The following is a 20,259-nucleotide window of genomic DNA, read 5'->3' as shown; positions in this document are numbered from 1 at the left end:
CTGCTGAGCTGTGTATCTAATCCTCTCCTGTGTGATACTGTGTGCTGAGCCGTGTATCTAATCCTATCCTGTGTGATACTGTCTGCTGAGCAGTGTATCTAATCCAATCCTGTGTGATACTGTCTGCTGAGCTGTGTATCTAATCCTCTCCTGTGTGATACTGTGTGCTGAGCCATGTATCTAATCCCATCCTGTGTGGTACTGTCTGCTGAGCTGTGTATCTAATCCCATCCTGTGTGATACTGTCTGCTGAGCTGTGTATCTAATCCTATCCTGTGTGATACTGTCTGCTGAGCCGTGTATCTAATCCTATCCTGTGTGATACTGTGTGCTGAGCCGTGTATCTAATCCTCTCCTGTGTGATACTGACTGCTGAGCTGTGTATCTAATCTTATCCTGTGTGATACTGTGTGCTGAGCCGTGTATCTAATCCTCTCCTGTGTGATACTGACTGCTGAGCTGTGTATCTAATCCTCTCCTGTGTGATACTGACTGCTGAGCTGTGTATCTAATCCTATCCTGTGTGATACTGACTGCTGAGCCGTGTATCTAATCCTCTCCTGTGTGATACTGACTGCTGAGCTGTGTATCTAATCCTCTCCTGTGTGATACTGTCTGCTGAGCTGTATCTAATCCTCTCCTGTGTGATACTGTCTGCTGAGCTGTGTATCTAATCCTCTCCTGTGTGATACTGACTGCTGAGCTGTGCATCTAATCCTCTCCTGTGTGATACTGACTGCTGAGCCGTGTATCTAATCCTCTCCTGTGTGATACTGACTGCTGAGCCGTGTATCTAATCCTATCCTGTGTGATACTGACTGCTGAGCTGTGTATCTAATCCTCTCCTGTGTGATACTGTCTGCTGAGCTGTGTATCTAATCCTCTCCTGTGTGATACTGACTGCTGAGCTGTGTATCTAATCCTATCCTGTGTGATACTGACTGCTGAGCCGTGTATCTAATCCTCTCCTGTGTGATACTGACTGCTGAGCTGTGTATCTAATCCTCTCCTGTGTGATACTGACTGCTGAGCTGTGTATCTAATCCTATCCTGTGTGATACTGACTGCTGAGCCGTGTATCTAATCCTCTCCTGTGTGATACTGACTGCTGAGCCGTGTATCTAATCCTCTCCTGTGTGATACTGTCTGCTGAGCTGTATCTAATCCTCTCCTGTGTGATACTGTCTGCTGAGCTGTGTATCTAATCCTCTCCTGTGTGATACTGACTGCTGAGCTGTGCATCTAATCCTCTCCTGTGTGATACTGACTGCTGAGCCGTGTATCTAATCCTCTCCTGTGTGATACTGACTGCTGAGCCGTGTATCTAATCCTATCCTGTGTGATACTGACTGCTGAGCTGTGTATCTAATCCTCTCCTGTGTGATACTGTCTGCTGAGCTGTGTATCTAATCCTCTCCTGTGTGATACTGACTGCTGAGCTGTGTATCTAATCCTCTCCTGTGTGATACTGTCTGCTGAGCCGTGTATCTAACCCTATCCTGTGTGATACTGACTGCTGAGCCGTGTATCTAATCCTCTCCTGTGTGATACTGACTGCTGAGCCGTGTATCTAATCCTATCCTGTGTGATACTGACTGCTGAGCTGTGTATCTAATCCTCTCCTGTGTGATACTGTCTGCTGAGCTGTGTATCTAATCCTCTCCTGTGTGATACTGACTGCTGAGCTGTGTATCTAATCCTCTCCTGTGTGATACTGACTGCTGAGCTGTGTATCTAATCCTCTCCTGTGTGATACTGACTGCTGAGCCGTGTATCTAATCCTATCCTGTGTGATACTGACTGCTGAGCTGTGTATCTAATCCTCTCCTGTGTGATACTGACTGCTGAGCCGTGTATCTAATCCTATCCTGTGTGATACTGACTGCTGAGCTGTGTATCTAATCCTCTCCTGTGTGATACTGACTGCTGAGCTGTGTATCTAATCCTATCCTGTGTGATACTGTCTGCTGAGCTGTGTATCTAATCCTATCCTGTGTGATACTGTCTGCTGAGCCATGTATCTAACCCTATCCTGTGTGATACTGTCTGCTGAGCTGTGTATCTAATCCTCTCCTGTGTGATACTGACTGCTGAGCCGTGTATCTAATCCTCTCCTGTGTGATACTGACTGCTGAGCTGTGTATCTAATCCTATCCTGTGTGATACTGTCTGCTGAGCCGTGTATCTAATCCTCTCCTGTGTGATACTGTCTGCTGAGCCGTGTATCTAATCCTCTCCTGTGTGATACTGACTGCTGAGCTGTATCTAATCCTATCCTGTGTGATACTGACTGCTGATCCGTGTATCTAATCCTCTCCTGTGTGATACCGACTGCTGAGCCGTGTATCTAATCCCATCCTGTGTGATACTGACTGCTGAGCTGTGTATCTAATCCTCTCCTGTGTGATACTGTGTGCTGAGCCGTGTATCTAACCCCATCCTGTGTGATAGTGTCGGACGCCCACCCATATCACTGGCGTCCTTCTCCCGCCTTTCTCTGTGACTCGCTGGTTTCGCCGGCTCGTTACATCCGGAGTCGCAGTTCCTGGAAATCCTCGAGGTCGGAGCGTCGTGTTCTGTACGATGTTTGCTGTTCGGACTTCATGTTTCACAGCAGAACATAAAATATGAAGACCTGAGAAAAACCCAAGAGTCTGATTCCTCCAGCTCTACCGTACAGGACTACTCCACCTATCATACACCCACAATGGGGGTCAGCCGCTGCTCCGCACCCCCCATCAGGCCCCTTACTGTTTCGGGGTCTCCTGGTTCTGACACTTTGTGCCATAGGACGTACTGTATAATGTAATGCTGCAGTATGGCGTAATACACTATAGCGTTATATAACGGCCCTCTTATAACGATGTCCTCTCCGTGTCCCCGGCCCGCGCCGGGAGGCTTATAATAGTATGATTTCCAGAAAACACGACTGGATGGATCCAGCCCGTGACATCGGACACTGTACACAGCCCTGATGCAAATGTCCGCCACCTGCGCTGTCACATGATTAATTATAGCTACTTGAACTTCAAGCAGGACTCAAAACAAACGCAATCGCAAGCCCTACATGTGCTGAGAACCGCACAACCCCATCCTGAGCCACCTCCGCCACCTGTGCCCCGAACTGATGGGTAATATTACTAATGGCAAATATGGCATCAAGATAATGCAGCCACAGTGTGCCGAAGTTATACCATGTAATAGTGCCATACAGTTCCAAAATAATACCGCCATACTGTGCCCCAAAATATACCATTATGCTGAGCAGCAACGTGCTGAGATAAGAGCTCCATACCGTACTAAAATAATACTACCATAATGCCGCCAAAATATACCATAATGGAGAGCATCAATGTGCTGAAATAATATCACCATACAGTACCAAAATAATACTACCGTACAGTGCCCAAAATATGCTCTGATGCAGAAAATCAATGTACTAAGTATGCAATACCAAAACCAAGATAATTCTGCCATAGAGTGGCCAAAATATACTATGGCGCAGAGCATCAATATGGTAAAATAATAGGATTATATGATACTAAAGTCACATAGCCATATAGTTCCCAAAATATACCTCAATACAGGGCAGTAATATGCTAAGATAATAGTATCTAATAGTATCATAGAGTATTATAATTATACTGCCATACAATGCTCAAAATTATACCATTATGCAGAGTATCAATTTTCTAAAATAACATCATCAAAAAATACAAAAATAATACTGCCATACACTGCACCGAATATACTATGATACAAAGCACTAATGTGCTAAGATAATTATCACAAATAGTACTAAAATAATGAAGCCCCAAATATATCATGGTACAGTGTAGTAATATGGTAAGATGATAGAGCCATCGAATATTTAATTAATACTGCTCTATATTGCTGAAAATTCATCATGATGCATAGCACCAATGTGTTAAGGTAATAGCTGCATACAGTTCTAACGTAATACAGCAATACGGTGTCTAAAATATGCCATTATGAAAAGAATCAATGTGCCAAGATAACAGGGCGATACACAATATTCTAAGAGGCAGAGAATCAGCGTGCTAAGTTAATTGTGCAATCCCACACCCCAACTTAATACTGCCATAGAGCGCCCAAAATATCATATCATGCAGAATAGTAACATGTTAATAGAACCACAGAGTACTAAAATAATACTGCCTGATCCTGCTAACATATACCAGAATAGAGAGCAGTAATATTCTAATATGATTGTGCCATACAGTACCAAAATAATACTGCTATACAGTGCACAAAATGTGCCATGATACAGAGAATCAATGTGCTAGGTTAAACAAAAAAACAAACAAAATGGTACTGCCATAAAGTGCCCTAAATATTCTATGATGCAGAGTAATAATATACTGATATAATAGGGCGATAAAGTATAATACTACCATATAGTGCCCAAAATATACGATGGAGAGCAGCAATGAATGTTTGCAAGGAGTTTGTGTGTTCTCCCTGTGTTTGGGTGGGTTTCCTCCAGGTTCGGCGGATTCCTTGCACACTCCAAAGACTGATAGGAAATTTAGATTGTGAGCTCCAATGGGGACAGCGATGATAGTGTCTGTAAAGCGCTGCAGAATATGATAGCGCTATATAAGCAAAGCATAATAAATAAATGTGCTAAGATAATAGTACCATACAGCACTCAAAATATAACATGATGTTGAGCCGCAAAGTGCTAAAATAATAGCGCCGTACATTACTAAAATAATACTGCTATATAGTGCCCAAAATATGTCATCATTCTGAGCAGTAATATGCTGACATAATAAGGCAATAAAATGCTAATAAAATACTACCGTCATATAGTGCCCACAATATACCATCAATGTGCTAAGATAATAGCGCCATACAGTACTAAAATAATACTGCTATAGAATGCCCAAAATATATCATGATGCTGAGCAGTAATATGCTGATCTAATAACGCCATAAAGTGCTAATATAATACTACCGTCATATTCTCGGAATATGTCGTCTGTTCTTTGAGGGGGAGAATAACATTCAATATTAAGCGTTACTATATGGCGGCGTATAGCTGCACAGGAAGCCAAGAGCAGAGATTCAGTACCGAGCCTAAATCTGCTCCTGTGTGACACTGCAATAACATGGGGCAGACATCGTTTACGACACCGCCATATCGATCAATCTGCGCCAATGGGGTTGGACAGGGTTAAAAAACCATGTTTGCTTTCTCTCACAAACAGCACCACACCTGTCCGAAGGTCGCACCCGGCATTGCAGCCCAACCTGCGGACAGGAGTAGCGGTGGTTCTGGAAGAAAGCGGCCATATTTAAAATGAAGCAGTTGCCCATAACAACCAATGAGAATCCTGCTTTCATTTACCCAAAGCAGATTGCAAATTGAAAGAACTTGTCTGATTGGTTGCTATGGGCCAATGTTAAAAACTGAAAGGGCTGATTTTGTTGCTATGGGCCCCATCCCCCTTTTGTCTGCCTTTGTTTCCATACTGGGGCCGGGCCCTGTGTGTCGTCACCTTTCTCGCATCCTCTCCTGTCATTATAGACTAGAAGGTGTCACTTATGTACAGTAAACTGCGTCCCACCCAGAAACGTTCATTGGGACCCCTGAGTCTGGGGGAAATGAGCTTTATGTCACCATAAAGAAGAGGTGGATATGGGGGATCCCTGAGGAGATGGTGGTGATGATGGTAATGGCAGGAGATGACCACCACCACCATCATCACCATCACCATTATCATCATCATCACCACCATCACCATCATCATCATTACCACCACCTTCATCATCACCATCACCATTATCATCACCACCATCACCATCACCATCATTGTCATCAACATCATCATCATCATCACCACCACCATCACCATCATCATCACCACCATCACCATCGTCATCATCACATGATCATCATCATCACCATCACCATTATCATCATCATCACCACCATCACCATCATCATCATCATCACATGATCATCATCACCACCACCTTCATCATCACCATTATCATCATCATCACCACCATCACCATCATTGTCATCAACATCATCATCATCATCATCACCATCACCATTATCATCATCATCACCACCACCACCATCATCATCATCACCATCATCATCACCACCATCACCATCATCATCATCACCACCATCACCATCATCATCACCATCACCATCATCATCATCACATGATCATCATCATCACCATCATCATCATCACCATCATCATCATCATCACATGATCATCACCACCACCATCATCACCATCACCATCATCATCATCACATGATCATCACCACCACCTTCATCACCATCACCACCATCACCATCATCATCACCATCACCATCATCATCATCACATGATCATCATCACCACCACCTTCATCATCACCATCACCATTATCATCATCATCATCACCACCATCACCATCATTGTCATCAACATCATCATCATCATCATCATCACCATCACCATTATCATCATCATCACCACCATCACCATCACCACCATCACCATCGTCATCATCATCATCACATGATCATCATCATTACCACCACCTTCATCATCACCATCACCATTATCATCATCATCACCACCATCATCATCATCACCATCATCACCATCACCACCACCTTCATCATCACCATCACCATTATCATCATCATCACCACCATCATCATCATCACCATCATCACCATCACATGATCATCATCACCACCACCTTCATCATCACCATTATCATCATCATCATCACCACCATCACCATCATTGTCATCAACATCATCATCATCATCATCACCATCACCATTATCATCATCATCACCACCACCACCATCATCATCACCATCATCATCACCACCATCACCATCATCATCATCATCACCATCATCATCATCACCACCATCACCATCATCATCACCATCACCATCATCATCATCACATGATCATCATCATCACCATCATCGTCATCACCATCATCATCACCACCATCACCATCATCGTCATCACCATCACCATCATCATCATCATCATCATCACATGATCATCACCACCACCTTCATCACCATCACCATTATCATCATCACCATCATCATCATCATCGATCCGATTGTAAACACCCAAGGTGTGAAGAAGAAAAAGGGGGCTTCGTACTCAGGTCTATGGGGCCCCTCTTCAATTCAATTTTTCCTCCTCGCTTTCCTAGAGCTCTTTTTATTTTCCGGTCGATGTCAGGTCTTGTTTTTTGCAGCATTTTTCGTTGCTTCCATTCTGGGGTCCGCACGACTTTCTGACGTCTTTTTATTTAATTTTTTTATGGAGTCAAAGTGATGGAAAATCAGTGATCTGCCGCTGATTTCTTTTGTTTGGCGATCATCATATGCCGTGAATAATCTGATATTTTATTCGCTCGGACAGTGACGCGGCAAAAACAATTATCGTCTTTATTTTTAGATTTTTTTGTAAATGTTTTTAGAAAAGTATCTTTGTTTTTTTTCCATTTTTTATTCCTCCACCTGAGGACGGTGAGCTGCACTTAGCATTGTGCTGTAATACTGTAGTGTTATGTAAATGTACAGATCGCCTATGAAGCTCAGCCACAAACATGGCGACACATGGGACTTCAGGAGGTCTTTGGCTGCCAGGCCAACGCCATCGACACCCCATTTTAACCTTTTAGGTGCAGTTGTCACAAGTGACAGCAGTGTCTAAGGGGTTGACCTGCACCAGTCACAGCATACATGCACTATGCACTCGGAGGGTGGGCCATGGATTCATTGGGCCCCAGGAGGGTGGGCCCTGGATTCATTGGGCCCCAGGAGGGTGGACCCTTGACTCATTGGGCCCCAGGAGGGTGGACCCTTGACTCATTGGGCCCCGGGAGAATGGGTCCTTGACTCATCAGGCCCCAGGAGGACTCCCGGACTCATTGGGCACCAAGAGGATGGGTCCTCGACTTATCAGGCCTGGAGACGGGGTGCCCTGAACTCATTGGGCCAGGGAAGAATGGGCCCTGGACTTATTGGGCCTCAGGAAGATGGGCCCTGGAATCATAGGGCCCCGGGAGGGTGGTACTTATTGGGCCCCAGGGAGGGTGGGCCCTGGAATCATAGGGCCCCTGGAGTGTGTGACTTATTGGACATCAGGGAGGGTGTGACTCGTTGGGCCCCAGGAGGGTGGGGATGGGCCCTGGATTTATTGGGTTCCGGGAGGGTGGACCATGGACTCAATAGGCCACGGGAGAATGGGCCCTGGACTTATTGGGCACTGGGAGTGTGGGCCCTGGACTATTTGGGCCGCAGTAGACTGGGCCCTGGATTCATTGGGCTCCGGGAGGGTGGACTCAGGACTTATTGGGCCGCGGTACTTGCTCAGTATCGATGGTAGCTTGCGTTGGACCCTCTGAATAGACAGGGAGTGAATTTCAGACTACCGTAGACTCCAACAGACAAAGCATTAAGCTCGAGTCGTTGATTATGGCGGTGCTGTACAGACCCAGAGGCGGTTTCAGTAATTACCTATAATCTGGCCCCGCGGTGTTCATGAACACGCCGGATTATTGGAATTTTATATATGACGTTCATAGATATACACATGGATCTTTCTGTGGTCGGTAGAGGGTTAATGCGCAGGCTGCAGTCATGGTGATGCAAGCTGTGTACTGTAAGGTTACACCATCCCTGTCTGCTATTGGCTGCTCAGGTGGGGGCGCTGTCCTGCTCCTCCAATGGGAGACGAGCCTGAGATACAGATACAGAGGACACTATGGATTGGAGTCTACTGTACCTGCCACATGTATATTTTTTTCTCTCTGAACCCTGCTTATACAGGTACTATACAGATAATCAGGTTTTAAATACATCAGATAGGGATTGCATACATTAGTTAGGACTGCTCTATGAGGGTATACCTTGGCGATTTGGTGGAGCAGCTTAGTATACATTTTTTTGCAAAAAAACGTATCAACTAAATACCCTGTTTTCTTTACATCTTTTGACTAGCACTTGCTTATTACTGTGATTTTTTTACAACAGAGTATTTTTGACCTCACTGTGCTTTTTTGTACCTGCCACAATGTAGCATGTAGGTTAACCCCGTCACTGCCAAAAAAGTCCAATAATGTAAAATACATACAAAAACTAGAGAAAATCACACAAACTCCTTGCAGATGTCGTCTTTGGTCAGATTTGAACCCAGGACCCCAGAATTGAAGCTCAACCACTGAGTGAATGACACCGGCTGCCCCAAATTTAAAGGGGAATAATAATAATAATAATAATAATACTCCTTATTTCCAGAATATAGGGACCATGGCTCAATAATGCCCAGATGCCGCAGGGGACCCCATCCAGGATCCCCAGGAGGCGGCGGGTCCTCAGGTCCTTGCCCGTTTGTGGCCACTTTCAGATACTTTGAATGGTCACATATAGAGACCGGACCCCCGAATCCCCCACAGAAGAAAATGGAGACAGATTAGACAAGTAAATCACAGGGAATAAAGAAAGGGACAAGTTACTCCAGGACACCAGGGACTGGGACATACAGACACCAGACACCAGGGACTGGGACATACAGACACCAGACACCAGGGACTGGGACATACAACCACCAGACACCAGGGACTGGGACATACAACCACCAGACACCAGGGACTGGGACATACAATCACCAGACACCAGGGACTGGGACATACAACCACCAGACACCAGGGACTGGGACATACAACCACCAGACACCAGGGACTGGGACATACAACCACCAGACACCAGGGACTGGGACATACAACCACCAGACACCAGGGACTGGGACATACCACCACCAGACACCAGGGACTGGGACATACAACCACCAGACACCAGGGACTGGGACATACCACCACCAGACACCAGGGACTTGGACATACAACCACCAGATACCAGGGACTGGGACATACAACCAGCAGACACCAGGGACTGGGACATACAACCACCAGACACCAGGGACTGGGACATACAACCACCAGACACCAGGGACTGGGACATACAACCACCAGACACCAGGGACTGGGACATACAACCACCAGACACCAGGGACTGGGACATACCACCACCAGACACCAGGGACTTGGACATACAACCACCAGATACCAGGGACTGGGACATACAACCAGCAGACACCAGGGACTGGGACATACAACCACCAGACACCAGGGACTGGGACATACCACCACCAGACACCAGGGACTGGGACATACAACCACCAGACACCAGGGACTGGGACATACCACCACCAGACACCAGGGACTTGGACATACAACCACCAGATACCAGGGACTGGGACATACAACCAGCAGACACCAGGGACTGGGACATACAACCACCAGACACCAGGGACTGGGACATACAACCACCAGACACCAGGGACTGGGACATACAACCACCAGATACTAGGGACTGGGACATACAACCACCAGACACCAGGGACTGGGACATACAACCACCAGACACCAGGGACTGGGACATACAACCACCAGATACTAGGGACTGGGACATACAACCACCAGATACTAGGGACTGGGACATACAACCACCAGACACCAGGGACTGGGACATACAACCACCAGACACCAGGGACTGGGACATACAATCACCAGACACCAGGGACTGGGACATACAACCACCAGGGACTGGGACATACAGCCACCAGACACCAGGGACTGGGGCATACAACCACCAGACACCAGGGACTGGGACATACAGCCACCAGACACCAGGGACTGGGACATACAACCACCAGACACCAGGGACTGGGACATACAACCACCAGACACCAGGGACTGGGACATACAACCATCAGACACCAGGGACTGGGACATACAACCATCAGACACCAGGGACTGGGACATACAACCACCAGACACCAGGGACTGGGACATGCAACCACCAGACACCAGGGACTGGGACATACAACCACCAGACACCAGGGACTGGGACATACAACCACCAGACACCAGGGACTGGGACATACAACCACCAGACACCAGGGACTGGGACATACAACCATCAGACACCAGGGACTGGGACATGCAACCACCAGACACCAGGGACTGGGACATACAACCACCAGACACCAGGGACTGGGACATACAACCACCAGACACCAGGGACTGGGACATACAACCACCAGACACCAGGGACTGGGACATACAACCACCAGACACCAGGGACTGGGACATACAACCACCAGACACCAGGGACTGGGACATACAACCATCAGACACCAGGGACTGGGACATACAACCATCAGACACCAGGGACTGGGACATACAACCACCAGATACCAGAGACTGGGACATACAACCACCAGACACCAGGGACTTGGACATACAACCACCAGACACCAGGGACTGGGACATACAACCACCAGACACCAGGGACTGGGACATACAACCACCAGACACCAGGGACTGGGGCATACAACCACCAGACACCAGGGACTTGGACATACAACCACCAAACACCAGGGACTGGGACATACAACCACCAGACACCAGGGACTTGGACACACAACCACCAGATACCAGGGACTGGGACATACAACCACCAGACACCAGGGACTGGGGCATACAACCATCAGACACCAGGGACTGGGACATACAACCACCAGACACCAGGGACTGGGACATGCAACCACCAGACACCAGGGACTGGGACATACAACCACCAGACACCAGGGACTGGGACATACAACCACCAGACACCAGGGACTGGGACATGCAACCACCAGACACCAGGGACTGGGACATACAACCACCAGACACCAGGGACTGGGACATACAACCACCAGACACCAGGGACTGGGACATACAACCACCAGACACCAGGGACTGGGACATACAACCATCAGACACCAGGGACTGGGTCATACAACCACCAGACACCAGGGACTGGGACATACAACCATCAGACACCAGGGACTGGGACATACAACCATCAGACACCAGGGACTGGGACATACAACCACCAGATACCAGAGACTGGGACATACAACCACCAGACACCAGGGACTTGGACATACAACCACCAGACACCAGGGACTGGGACATACAACCACCAGACACCAGGGACTGGGACATACAACCACCAGACACCAGGGACTGGGGCATACAACCACCAGACACCAGGGACTTGGACATACAACCACCAGACACCAGGGACTGGGACATACTACCACCAGACACCAGGGACTTGGACACACAACCACCAGATACCAGGGACTGGGACATACAACCACCAGACACCAGGGACTGGGACATACAACCATCAGACACCAGGGACTGGGACATACAACCATCAGACACCAGGGACTGGGACATACAACCACCAGATACCAGAGACTGGGACATACAACCACCAGACACCAGGGACTTGGACATACAACCACCAGACACCAGGGACTGGGACATACAACCACCAGACACCAGGGACTGGGACATACAACCACCAGACACCAGGGACTGGGGCATACAACCACCAGACACCAGGGACTTGGACATACAACCACCAGACACCAGGGACTGGGACATACAACCACCAGACACCAGGGACTTGGACACACAACCACCAGATACCAGGGACTGGGACATACAACCACCAGACACCAGGGACTGGGGCATACAACCATCAGACACCAGGGACTGGGACATACAACCACCAGACACCAGGGACTGGGACATGCAACCACCAGACACCAGGGACTGGGACATACAACCACCAGACACCAGGGACTGGGACATGCAACCACCAGACACCAGGGACTGGGACATCCAACCACCAGACACCAGGGACTGGGACATACAACCACCAGACACCAGGGACTGGGACATACAACCACCAGACACCAGGGACTGGGACATACAACCATCAGACACCAGGGACTGGGACATACAACCATCAGACACCAGGGACTTGGACATACAACCACCAGACACCAGAGACTGGGACATACAACCACCAGATACCAGAGACTGGGACATACAACCACCAGACACCAGGGACTTGGACATACAACCACCAGACACCAGGGACTGGGACATACAACCACCAGACACCAGGGACTGGGACATACAACCACCAGACACCAGGGACTGGGACATACAACCACCAGACACCAGGGACTTGGACACACAACCACCAGATACCAGGGACTGGGACATACAACCACCAGACACCAGGGACTGGGGCATACAACCATCAGACACCAGGGACTGGGACATACAACCACCAGACACCAGGGACTGGGACATGCAACCACCAGACACCAGGGACTGGGACATACAACCACCAGATACCAGAGACTGGGACATACAACCACCAGACACCAGGGACTGGGACATACAACCACCAGATACTAGGGACTTGGACATACAACCACCAGACACCAGGGACTGGGACATACAACCACCAGACACCAGGGACTGGGACATACAACCACCAGACACCAGGGACTGGGACATACAACCACCAGACACCAGGGACTGGGACATACAACCACCAGATACCAGAGACTGGGACATACAACCACCAGACACCAGGGACTTGGACATACAACCACCAGACACCAGGAACTTGGACATACAACCACCAGACACCAGGGACTGGGACATACAACCACCAGACACCAGGGACTGGGACATACAACCACCAGACACCAGGGACTGGGACATACAACCACCAGATACCAGAGACTGGGACATACAACCACCAGACACCAGGGACTGGAACATACAACCACCAGATACCAGAGACTGGGACATACAACCACCAGACACCAGGGACTGGGACATACAACCACCAGACACCAGGGACTGGGACATACAACCATCAGACACCAGGGACTGGGACATACAACCACCAGATACCAGAGACGAGGACAGGAAACCACCAGACACCAGGGACTGGAGAATATGCATAATTGGTAACTGTTTGGTGAAGATTATGAAGTTTTAACCAGAAATCTGCCTGAAATGTCTCACAATGTTGCGCCAATCCCAGACAGCTCTGCAGACTTTTTGTAAAGTGTGAGGAGCACAGGTGGGACGAGACTTGGCCGAGCATGCAAAAAAATCATGATAATTTACGCCACAAATGTAACATAAATTTCAGCAGTAATATTCGCCAGCACTCGTCTGATGAACATTTTTAGCAGCGACTCACGACAATTCAAGAATGCACCAAATTCATTGTAGAGACACACGTCTCTAAATACATTTGTTGCCTCTCACTCCAGCGCTTCCTTCATGAAGACTGGAATAAAATAAAGTGATTAGATAATAAATATTACACACACAGATCTACTCCAAGAATGTAAAAACTAACAGGAAACTCTGTGAGCCTGATACTTCAGGAGGCTCATTACTGCCGCCTCGTGGTCTCTCTCGGTACTGCAGCCGCCAGGTCTGACATTTCACCACTTTATTATACTGGATATTACTGTTTTCAGTGATGAGGAACTACAAGTACCAAGAACAGTCTGCACCTGCTACTTGTCAACCTAGGCACCCTAAGCTGAGCTTTGTAGTTCTTCCACCCGATCTGTTGCTGACATTGCAGAATATCAGATATGTAACCACTGGCACCTGCTGCACGGAGAGGGGGGCAGATGATGGGAGTCGTAGGTCTGGTACGGAGAATAGGACAGGATAATAAGAACTGAGAAGTGAGGAGTCAAACTTTTTTTAAAAAAAATTATAATAGGCAGACACAGTACATGAAGGCAGTGATGTGAAGGGTTAACTGGCAGGAGGGGGCTTCATATTACAGGTGAGAGGTTATAGGGGTGTAATGGGGAGGGGGGGGGGTGATAACAGAGAGAGAGAGAACAGGGTGATCTATGGAGCATTGCCACAAGGCTATGATAGGGGTTGGGGTCACAATGGAGGGGAGTGGGTGCTGGGTGCTAGCAGGAGGGAGGAGGGGGCAGGGAGTGTGAGACTGGCCCTCCCCTCCCCCAGCCCATATAATGCAGCAGAGCCCTGGCCTCGGACTCAGCCCTTGCTCATCCAGCTGAGGACAAGCAGCTCCCATCCTGCTCCCTCCATTGTCCCCTCCAGCCTCTGTCCCCTCCACTGCACTGGTTCCCTTTCTTCTCCTACTGGTAAGTGACTGTGAATGGCTGACACATTGTTGCCTTTTATCATATGTGATTTTATTTCCCACAATACTTTGTTTTTCTCTAGTTTATGAATGGTTAATACATTGTTGCTTCTTATCCTATATAGTTATATTTCCCACATTACTTTTTCTCTAGTTTATGAGTAGTTGATACATTGTTGCCTCTTATCATATGTGATTTTTATTTCCCGCATTACTTTTTGTTTAGTTTGAGTAGTTGATACATTGTTGCACCTTTATAAAATGTATAAATATTTATTTTACCTTCCTGGTCACTAGCTCAGTGTCTGACTCCCCCCTCTGCACATGTTGTGCCCCCACAACTCCTGTCCTCATTATTTGTGGGCACTTTCATGCCTTGGTATCTATGTGTAACTTATATTGCCAGGTGCCTTCAGCCATAGGGTTAATAGTGTATGTGTGTGTGTGTGTGTGTGTATGTATGTGTGTGTATGTATGTATGTATGTATATATATATATATGTATATGTTTTCAAATCTCCTCTCCCCACTCTGTAGCCACTTGGTGTCCATTGTTGCCCCCACAGGTGGGGTCTTCCTGCCTAACTTTCCTTGAATCCTCAATTATAAGTCTATGATCTGTGCCCCCCCCCTTCTGTAGCGGGCAGATGGCCCATATGGGGGCTACTGTCCATAAAATTTGGGGGGAAATGCTCTCCCAGCACAGGACACATGGCGCTGCAGTTTGTGGGGGGTTTCCTGTAGGTGGCTTACCTTACCCTGCAGGGAGCCAGTATTGGGGGAGGGGACACTGGGGGTTAGGGCACTATTAGCCTTTTGTTAATTGCACATCTAGTGATTGATAGAGATGGGGATGTTACACTAGTGGTGTGTCAGGGGTTAACTGAAAAGGCTATAGTACTGGAGTTCAGCCATCATGAGGGGCTGGAAATCTCTGCCTCCTATCCAGTCTAATGGCTGATAACAGGGAGCAATAGAGCATTCCTTGCACTGCAAGCTGTGTGGTGATCCGGTAACTTGCATTGTCAAATCTGCAGAATCAAAGGTTTTCTTATAAAGGAGGGAAAGTGCGGTGACGAGAACGTCTTATGTCCTGGCCTCTAGAGAGGGAACTTTCCATCGCTTCCAGATAAGTCGCCTGCATGAGTAATGGAAAAATCTATATCCATAAAGTTACACAAGTAAAAGGCGGCCACGTTGGGTGACTGATATTAACCATCATGATCTGTGGTGCCCCCAATAAAATGTGACATGAGCCCCTGATATTGTAGATGGCTTAACTTTTTTTTTTTTTTTTAAACAAACTTTTATTAAATGTATTTATTTACTCTTACTAACTTTCTATTTATTTATTTATTTTTCTTCCAGCATAAGGATTATGATCATACAGCATCGTTTTTACCAACATTTTTCTATGGAAAGTAAAGGGTACCGTGTCTCCACTCCCAGTGGTAAATCCGACGGGCGCGACGCCTTCAGGGAAGCCTGATCTCCGCACCGTCCTCCCTCCAGCTGGAACACTTGAAGGTAATGTCTTATCCGGCAGGATGGGGTCACACGCTGCGGTGACTCGTGGATGGATGGGGAGCTCTTATTTTTGTATGTCCCATTCAGATGAATAGGACCAAGAAATGTTTGACACCCAGGATCCATGTCATTAGTTCTGCAGCCATTGTGTTCTTGTTCACTAGTTTGTTAGAAGTGAACAGGTGCAGACGGAGACCCTATCCTGCGGTGACCGCCCCTGTCCAGCCGCTCCTGGTTTCTTAGAAAACACAATTGCAGTAATTGTGCCGACACCAGACCTGTCCTGTAACCTGATAACTGCAGGGCACTGATGACAGAGCCAGGACTGGGGAGAGGGGTCCTTGCAAGTAGTCAATCTAGGGGAGACAATTAAAATTTGGAAATAGAAATGTCAATTAAAAATATGTCAGCTGACTTCCATACTGAAGTATCCAAAGTAACTTTTTTTTTTTTTTTTTTTTTTTTTTTTTTTCCTCCCTCTTCATCTTTGCCCCTCTTTTAGCTTCCAGCAGAGTTTATTTGCCTTGTCTTATCACTACATCCGCTCCCAGGACAGTCCAGTCCTCCATCTTTTAAGTTCTTTGCATCATCTAAAACTTCAGAATGGTTGGATTCAAACCCACCGACGTCCCCCCGACTGCCGCAGTGAAGTTCATTGGCGCAGGTACAGCAGCATGTATTGCTGACCTGTTCACCTTCCCTCTGGACACTGCAAAAGTCCGTCTCCAGGTGAGAACTCACGTCTGGTCCTAACAACCCATAAAGTAGTGTTTGTTCCTGCTGAGACTGGGAAAGCCGAGTGACGGGCACCAGAATAGAAGCCCTCTGGTTGGTGGATACCCCTAATATTGCTACTGTACTATGGGCTTCAATTCTAGCTGGGTGACAACCCCCAACTGGAAGAATCATAGAGGACCTCCAGGGTCACGGTGTCCAACTCCCAAGCTATCATTCAGCAACATTGGTTGTCAGCCGGCTTTCCCAGTATCTGCTAATGTTCCATAAGTTGGCTGTGTCATGGAAGTGTGGCTAATGTACCTTCCCCCTATGTAGATCCAAGGAGAGACCAAGGGCCTGGTCAATATGAAGTCTACCCAGTACAAGGGTGTCTTCGGGACCATCTCCACCATGGTCAAGACAGAAGGACCACGGAGCCTCTACAACGGGCTGGTGGCCGGTCTCCAGCGACAGATGAGTTTCGCATCCGTCCGTATCGGACTTTATGACTCTGTCAAGCAATTCTACACCAAAGGATCTGAACGTAAGGAGCCCGCACTTGACATGTGACTGGTCGTCTGGTTCAATGTCTGCTGAATTATTGTGGTTGGACTTGGTGTCTTTATTGACCACTTCTTCATCCCACAGATGTTGGAATCGGGAGCAGACTCCTCGCTGGTTGCACAACCGGAGCCATGGCCGTGGCAATCGCTCAGCCCACCGATGTGGTGAAGGTGCGCTTCCAAGCTCAGGCCAACGTCTCCGGCTCCAGAAGATACAAGGGAACAATGGAAGCCTATAAGACCATCGCCAAAGAGGAAGGCGTGCGCGGCCTGTGGAAAGGTTTGTCTTAAATTCGTTTTATAAAAAAAATAAAACTTATAAAATAAGAAATTCCAGGAGGTTTAACACTTTGATATATTTTAGGCACCGGCCCCAACATCACTCGAAATGCCTTGGTAAACTGCACGGAGCTGGTGACCTATGACATCATCAAGGACACACTCCTGAAATCCAACCTCATGAGCGGTGAGTCTTCGTATATAGTGGTGATTTTATTAAAAAATTGCTCTTAAAGTCATTAACTAGTGATCAGAGGCTCCCGGATGCCATGACTTTATCGTCAGCTGGCTTTCTACCTCTTAAGTGCAGCTGCCACAATTGAGACCACAGCATACAAGGGTGTAAACTGTTGTGATCTACAAGTAAGACTTGGGCGACTGCTGTACAGCACAGACAGCACCCGCACTGGAGTAGCTTTTGCTTCCAATGGGCAACACTGACCCTATAATCTTCTGTAAAGTCTGACCAAATAAAAGATTACTACACTTACATGACTACAGCACCAGGACCTCAATCAGTACAGGAGTACAGTATCACAAATGCCATTAATACAGAAATATATTGACACCACAAGTGTCAGGGACATCTTCCACCATTGAATGTATGACTTGCTACTCTACTTTCATTCTGCAGACACCCTCCCGTGTCACTTTACCTCCGCGTTCGGTGCCGGCTTCTGCACCACGGTGATCGCTTCCCCCGTTGATGTAGTGAAGACAAGATACATGAACTCTGCCAAGGGACAGTACAAAGGTGCCCTGAACTGTGCCCTCACCATGCTGCGAAAGGAGGGGCCCATGGCCTTCTACAAGGGGTAAGTGGTGTGTGCTGTCGGCCATATTGGCAGTCTCCAACCTGTAGTGTCTGCCTTGGTAGATGCTGGGCTTATTCTCACTCTTCCCTCCTCTCAGGTTCATGCCGTCCTTCCTGAGACTCGGCTCCTGGAACATCGTGATGTTTGTGACCTACGAGCAGCTGAAGAGAGCCATGATGTCCGCCCGCGTCTCCTGGGAGGCTCCTTTCTAGGGCCCCTTCCCCTGTCTCTACCTCTCATTACTGTTTACATTAGTTTTTTACTTGGCGTAGAAAAGTCCAAACTCCATCAGAAGCTCTTATCCAAACATAGAAATGTAAAAAACATAAAAAAAAAAAAATCTTTCACTTTGCACAATGGAGTTCTGCACACAGGAGCAGGTGGGATTTGTCCCTTTTAAAGTAGCGGCCATATTGCTGCTCCTGGATTTTCTGTAACTTTATGTTCTTCTTTGACTCTTAACTCCCAGCTTTGTTTTTAATCTGAAGCTTCCGTTATTCGGTAGCTCGCGCTCTTGTTTCCTCCTGTTTTGAGGATTTGTGTACAATGAATACACTTTGGAAATAATTTGATTTATTCTTGTACTGAACCTTTTTAGAAGCAAAACACACCGTGTACTCCAGTCACATCCGAAGCTGCTTTCCTTGTGATTGGAGTACCATGTGTATCTAATGACTATTGTATGTATGGTACTCCAGTTATGACCGCAGCTTTGGCAGGGACAGGAGTGGGTACAAAGCGTCGCTGCGTTCTTCCGTTTTCCTGCTGAGTGACGGTTACATTCCAGAAGCTGCTGACTCAGCCATGACTCCTCCACTGCAGGATGTGATGCTGCGCGTCCCCCACCCCCTCTCCTGGAGACCAAATGGTTCCTGTTCTGTGTTTTTATTCTGTTGTCTTTTATTTTGATGACTCTGCATGATGCAAAAATAAAAATCGCACTAAACTGTAGTAGTCTCGCAGCTCATTTACATGGAGGTCAGGGTACGGGCCATAATGCTGCCCAAAGACCTTTCAATGGTCATACCCCTACTCGGAAGTCAGAAGTGCCCATTCCCTTTTAGATAGTAGTAGTTCGGGGGGGGGGCATACACATTAACATCTAAATTTTCAGTCTTTGCTTCCAATGGGCAACACTGACCCTATAATCTACTGTAAAGTCCGACCAAATAAGATAACTACACTTACATGGCTACAGCACCAGGACCTCA

At 47.4% G+C, this 20,259-nt stretch overlaps 1 protein-coding gene across 1 annotated transcript; it reads left to right on the top strand.

Moving 5' to 3' along the window:
• The first annotated feature begins 14,843 nt into the window (after positions 1-14,843).
• On the top strand, positions 14,844-19,999 carry UCP2 (uncoupling protein 2). The gene is made up of 8 exons (XM_077298788.1): positions 14,844-15,149; positions 16,516-16,674; positions 17,177-17,403; positions 17,728-17,935; positions 18,040-18,234; positions 18,319-18,420; positions 18,868-19,048; positions 19,146-19,999. Exons 3-8 carry the CDS (start codon positions 17,278-17,280, stop codon positions 19,258-19,260), a joined length of 927 nt encoding a protein of 308 aa, XP_077154903.1. The 5' UTR covers positions 14,844-15,149; positions 16,516-16,674; positions 17,177-17,277; the 3' UTR covers positions 19,261-19,999.
• The last annotated feature ends 260 nt before the right edge of the window (positions 20,000-20,259 follow it).

Source organism: Ranitomeya variabilis, chromosome 3 (assembly GCF_051348905.1).
Source record: "Ranitomeya variabilis isolate aRanVar5 chromosome 3, aRanVar5.hap1, whole genome shotgun sequence".
Lineage (NCBI taxonomy): Eukaryota > Metazoa > Chordata > Amphibia > Anura > Dendrobatidae > Ranitomeya > Ranitomeya variabilis.
This window is presented reverse-complemented; position numbering and strand designations above follow the sequence as displayed.

Excerpts from the sequence above, each read along its gene's own strand:
- UCP2 (XM_077298788.1), top strand. The coding sequence starts at position 17,278 with ATGGTTGGATTCAAACCCACCGACGTCCCCCCGACTGCCGCAGTGAAG. Across the intron at positions 17,404-17,727 it reads CTGCAAAAGTCCGTCTCCAG|ATCCAAGGAGAGACCAAGGG; the intron begins GTGAGAACTCAC and ends CCCCCTATGTAG. Across the intron at positions 19,049-19,145 it reads CCCATGGCCTTCTACAAGGG|GTTCATGCCGTCCTTCCTGA; the intron begins GTAAGTGGTGTG and ends CCCTCCTCTCAG.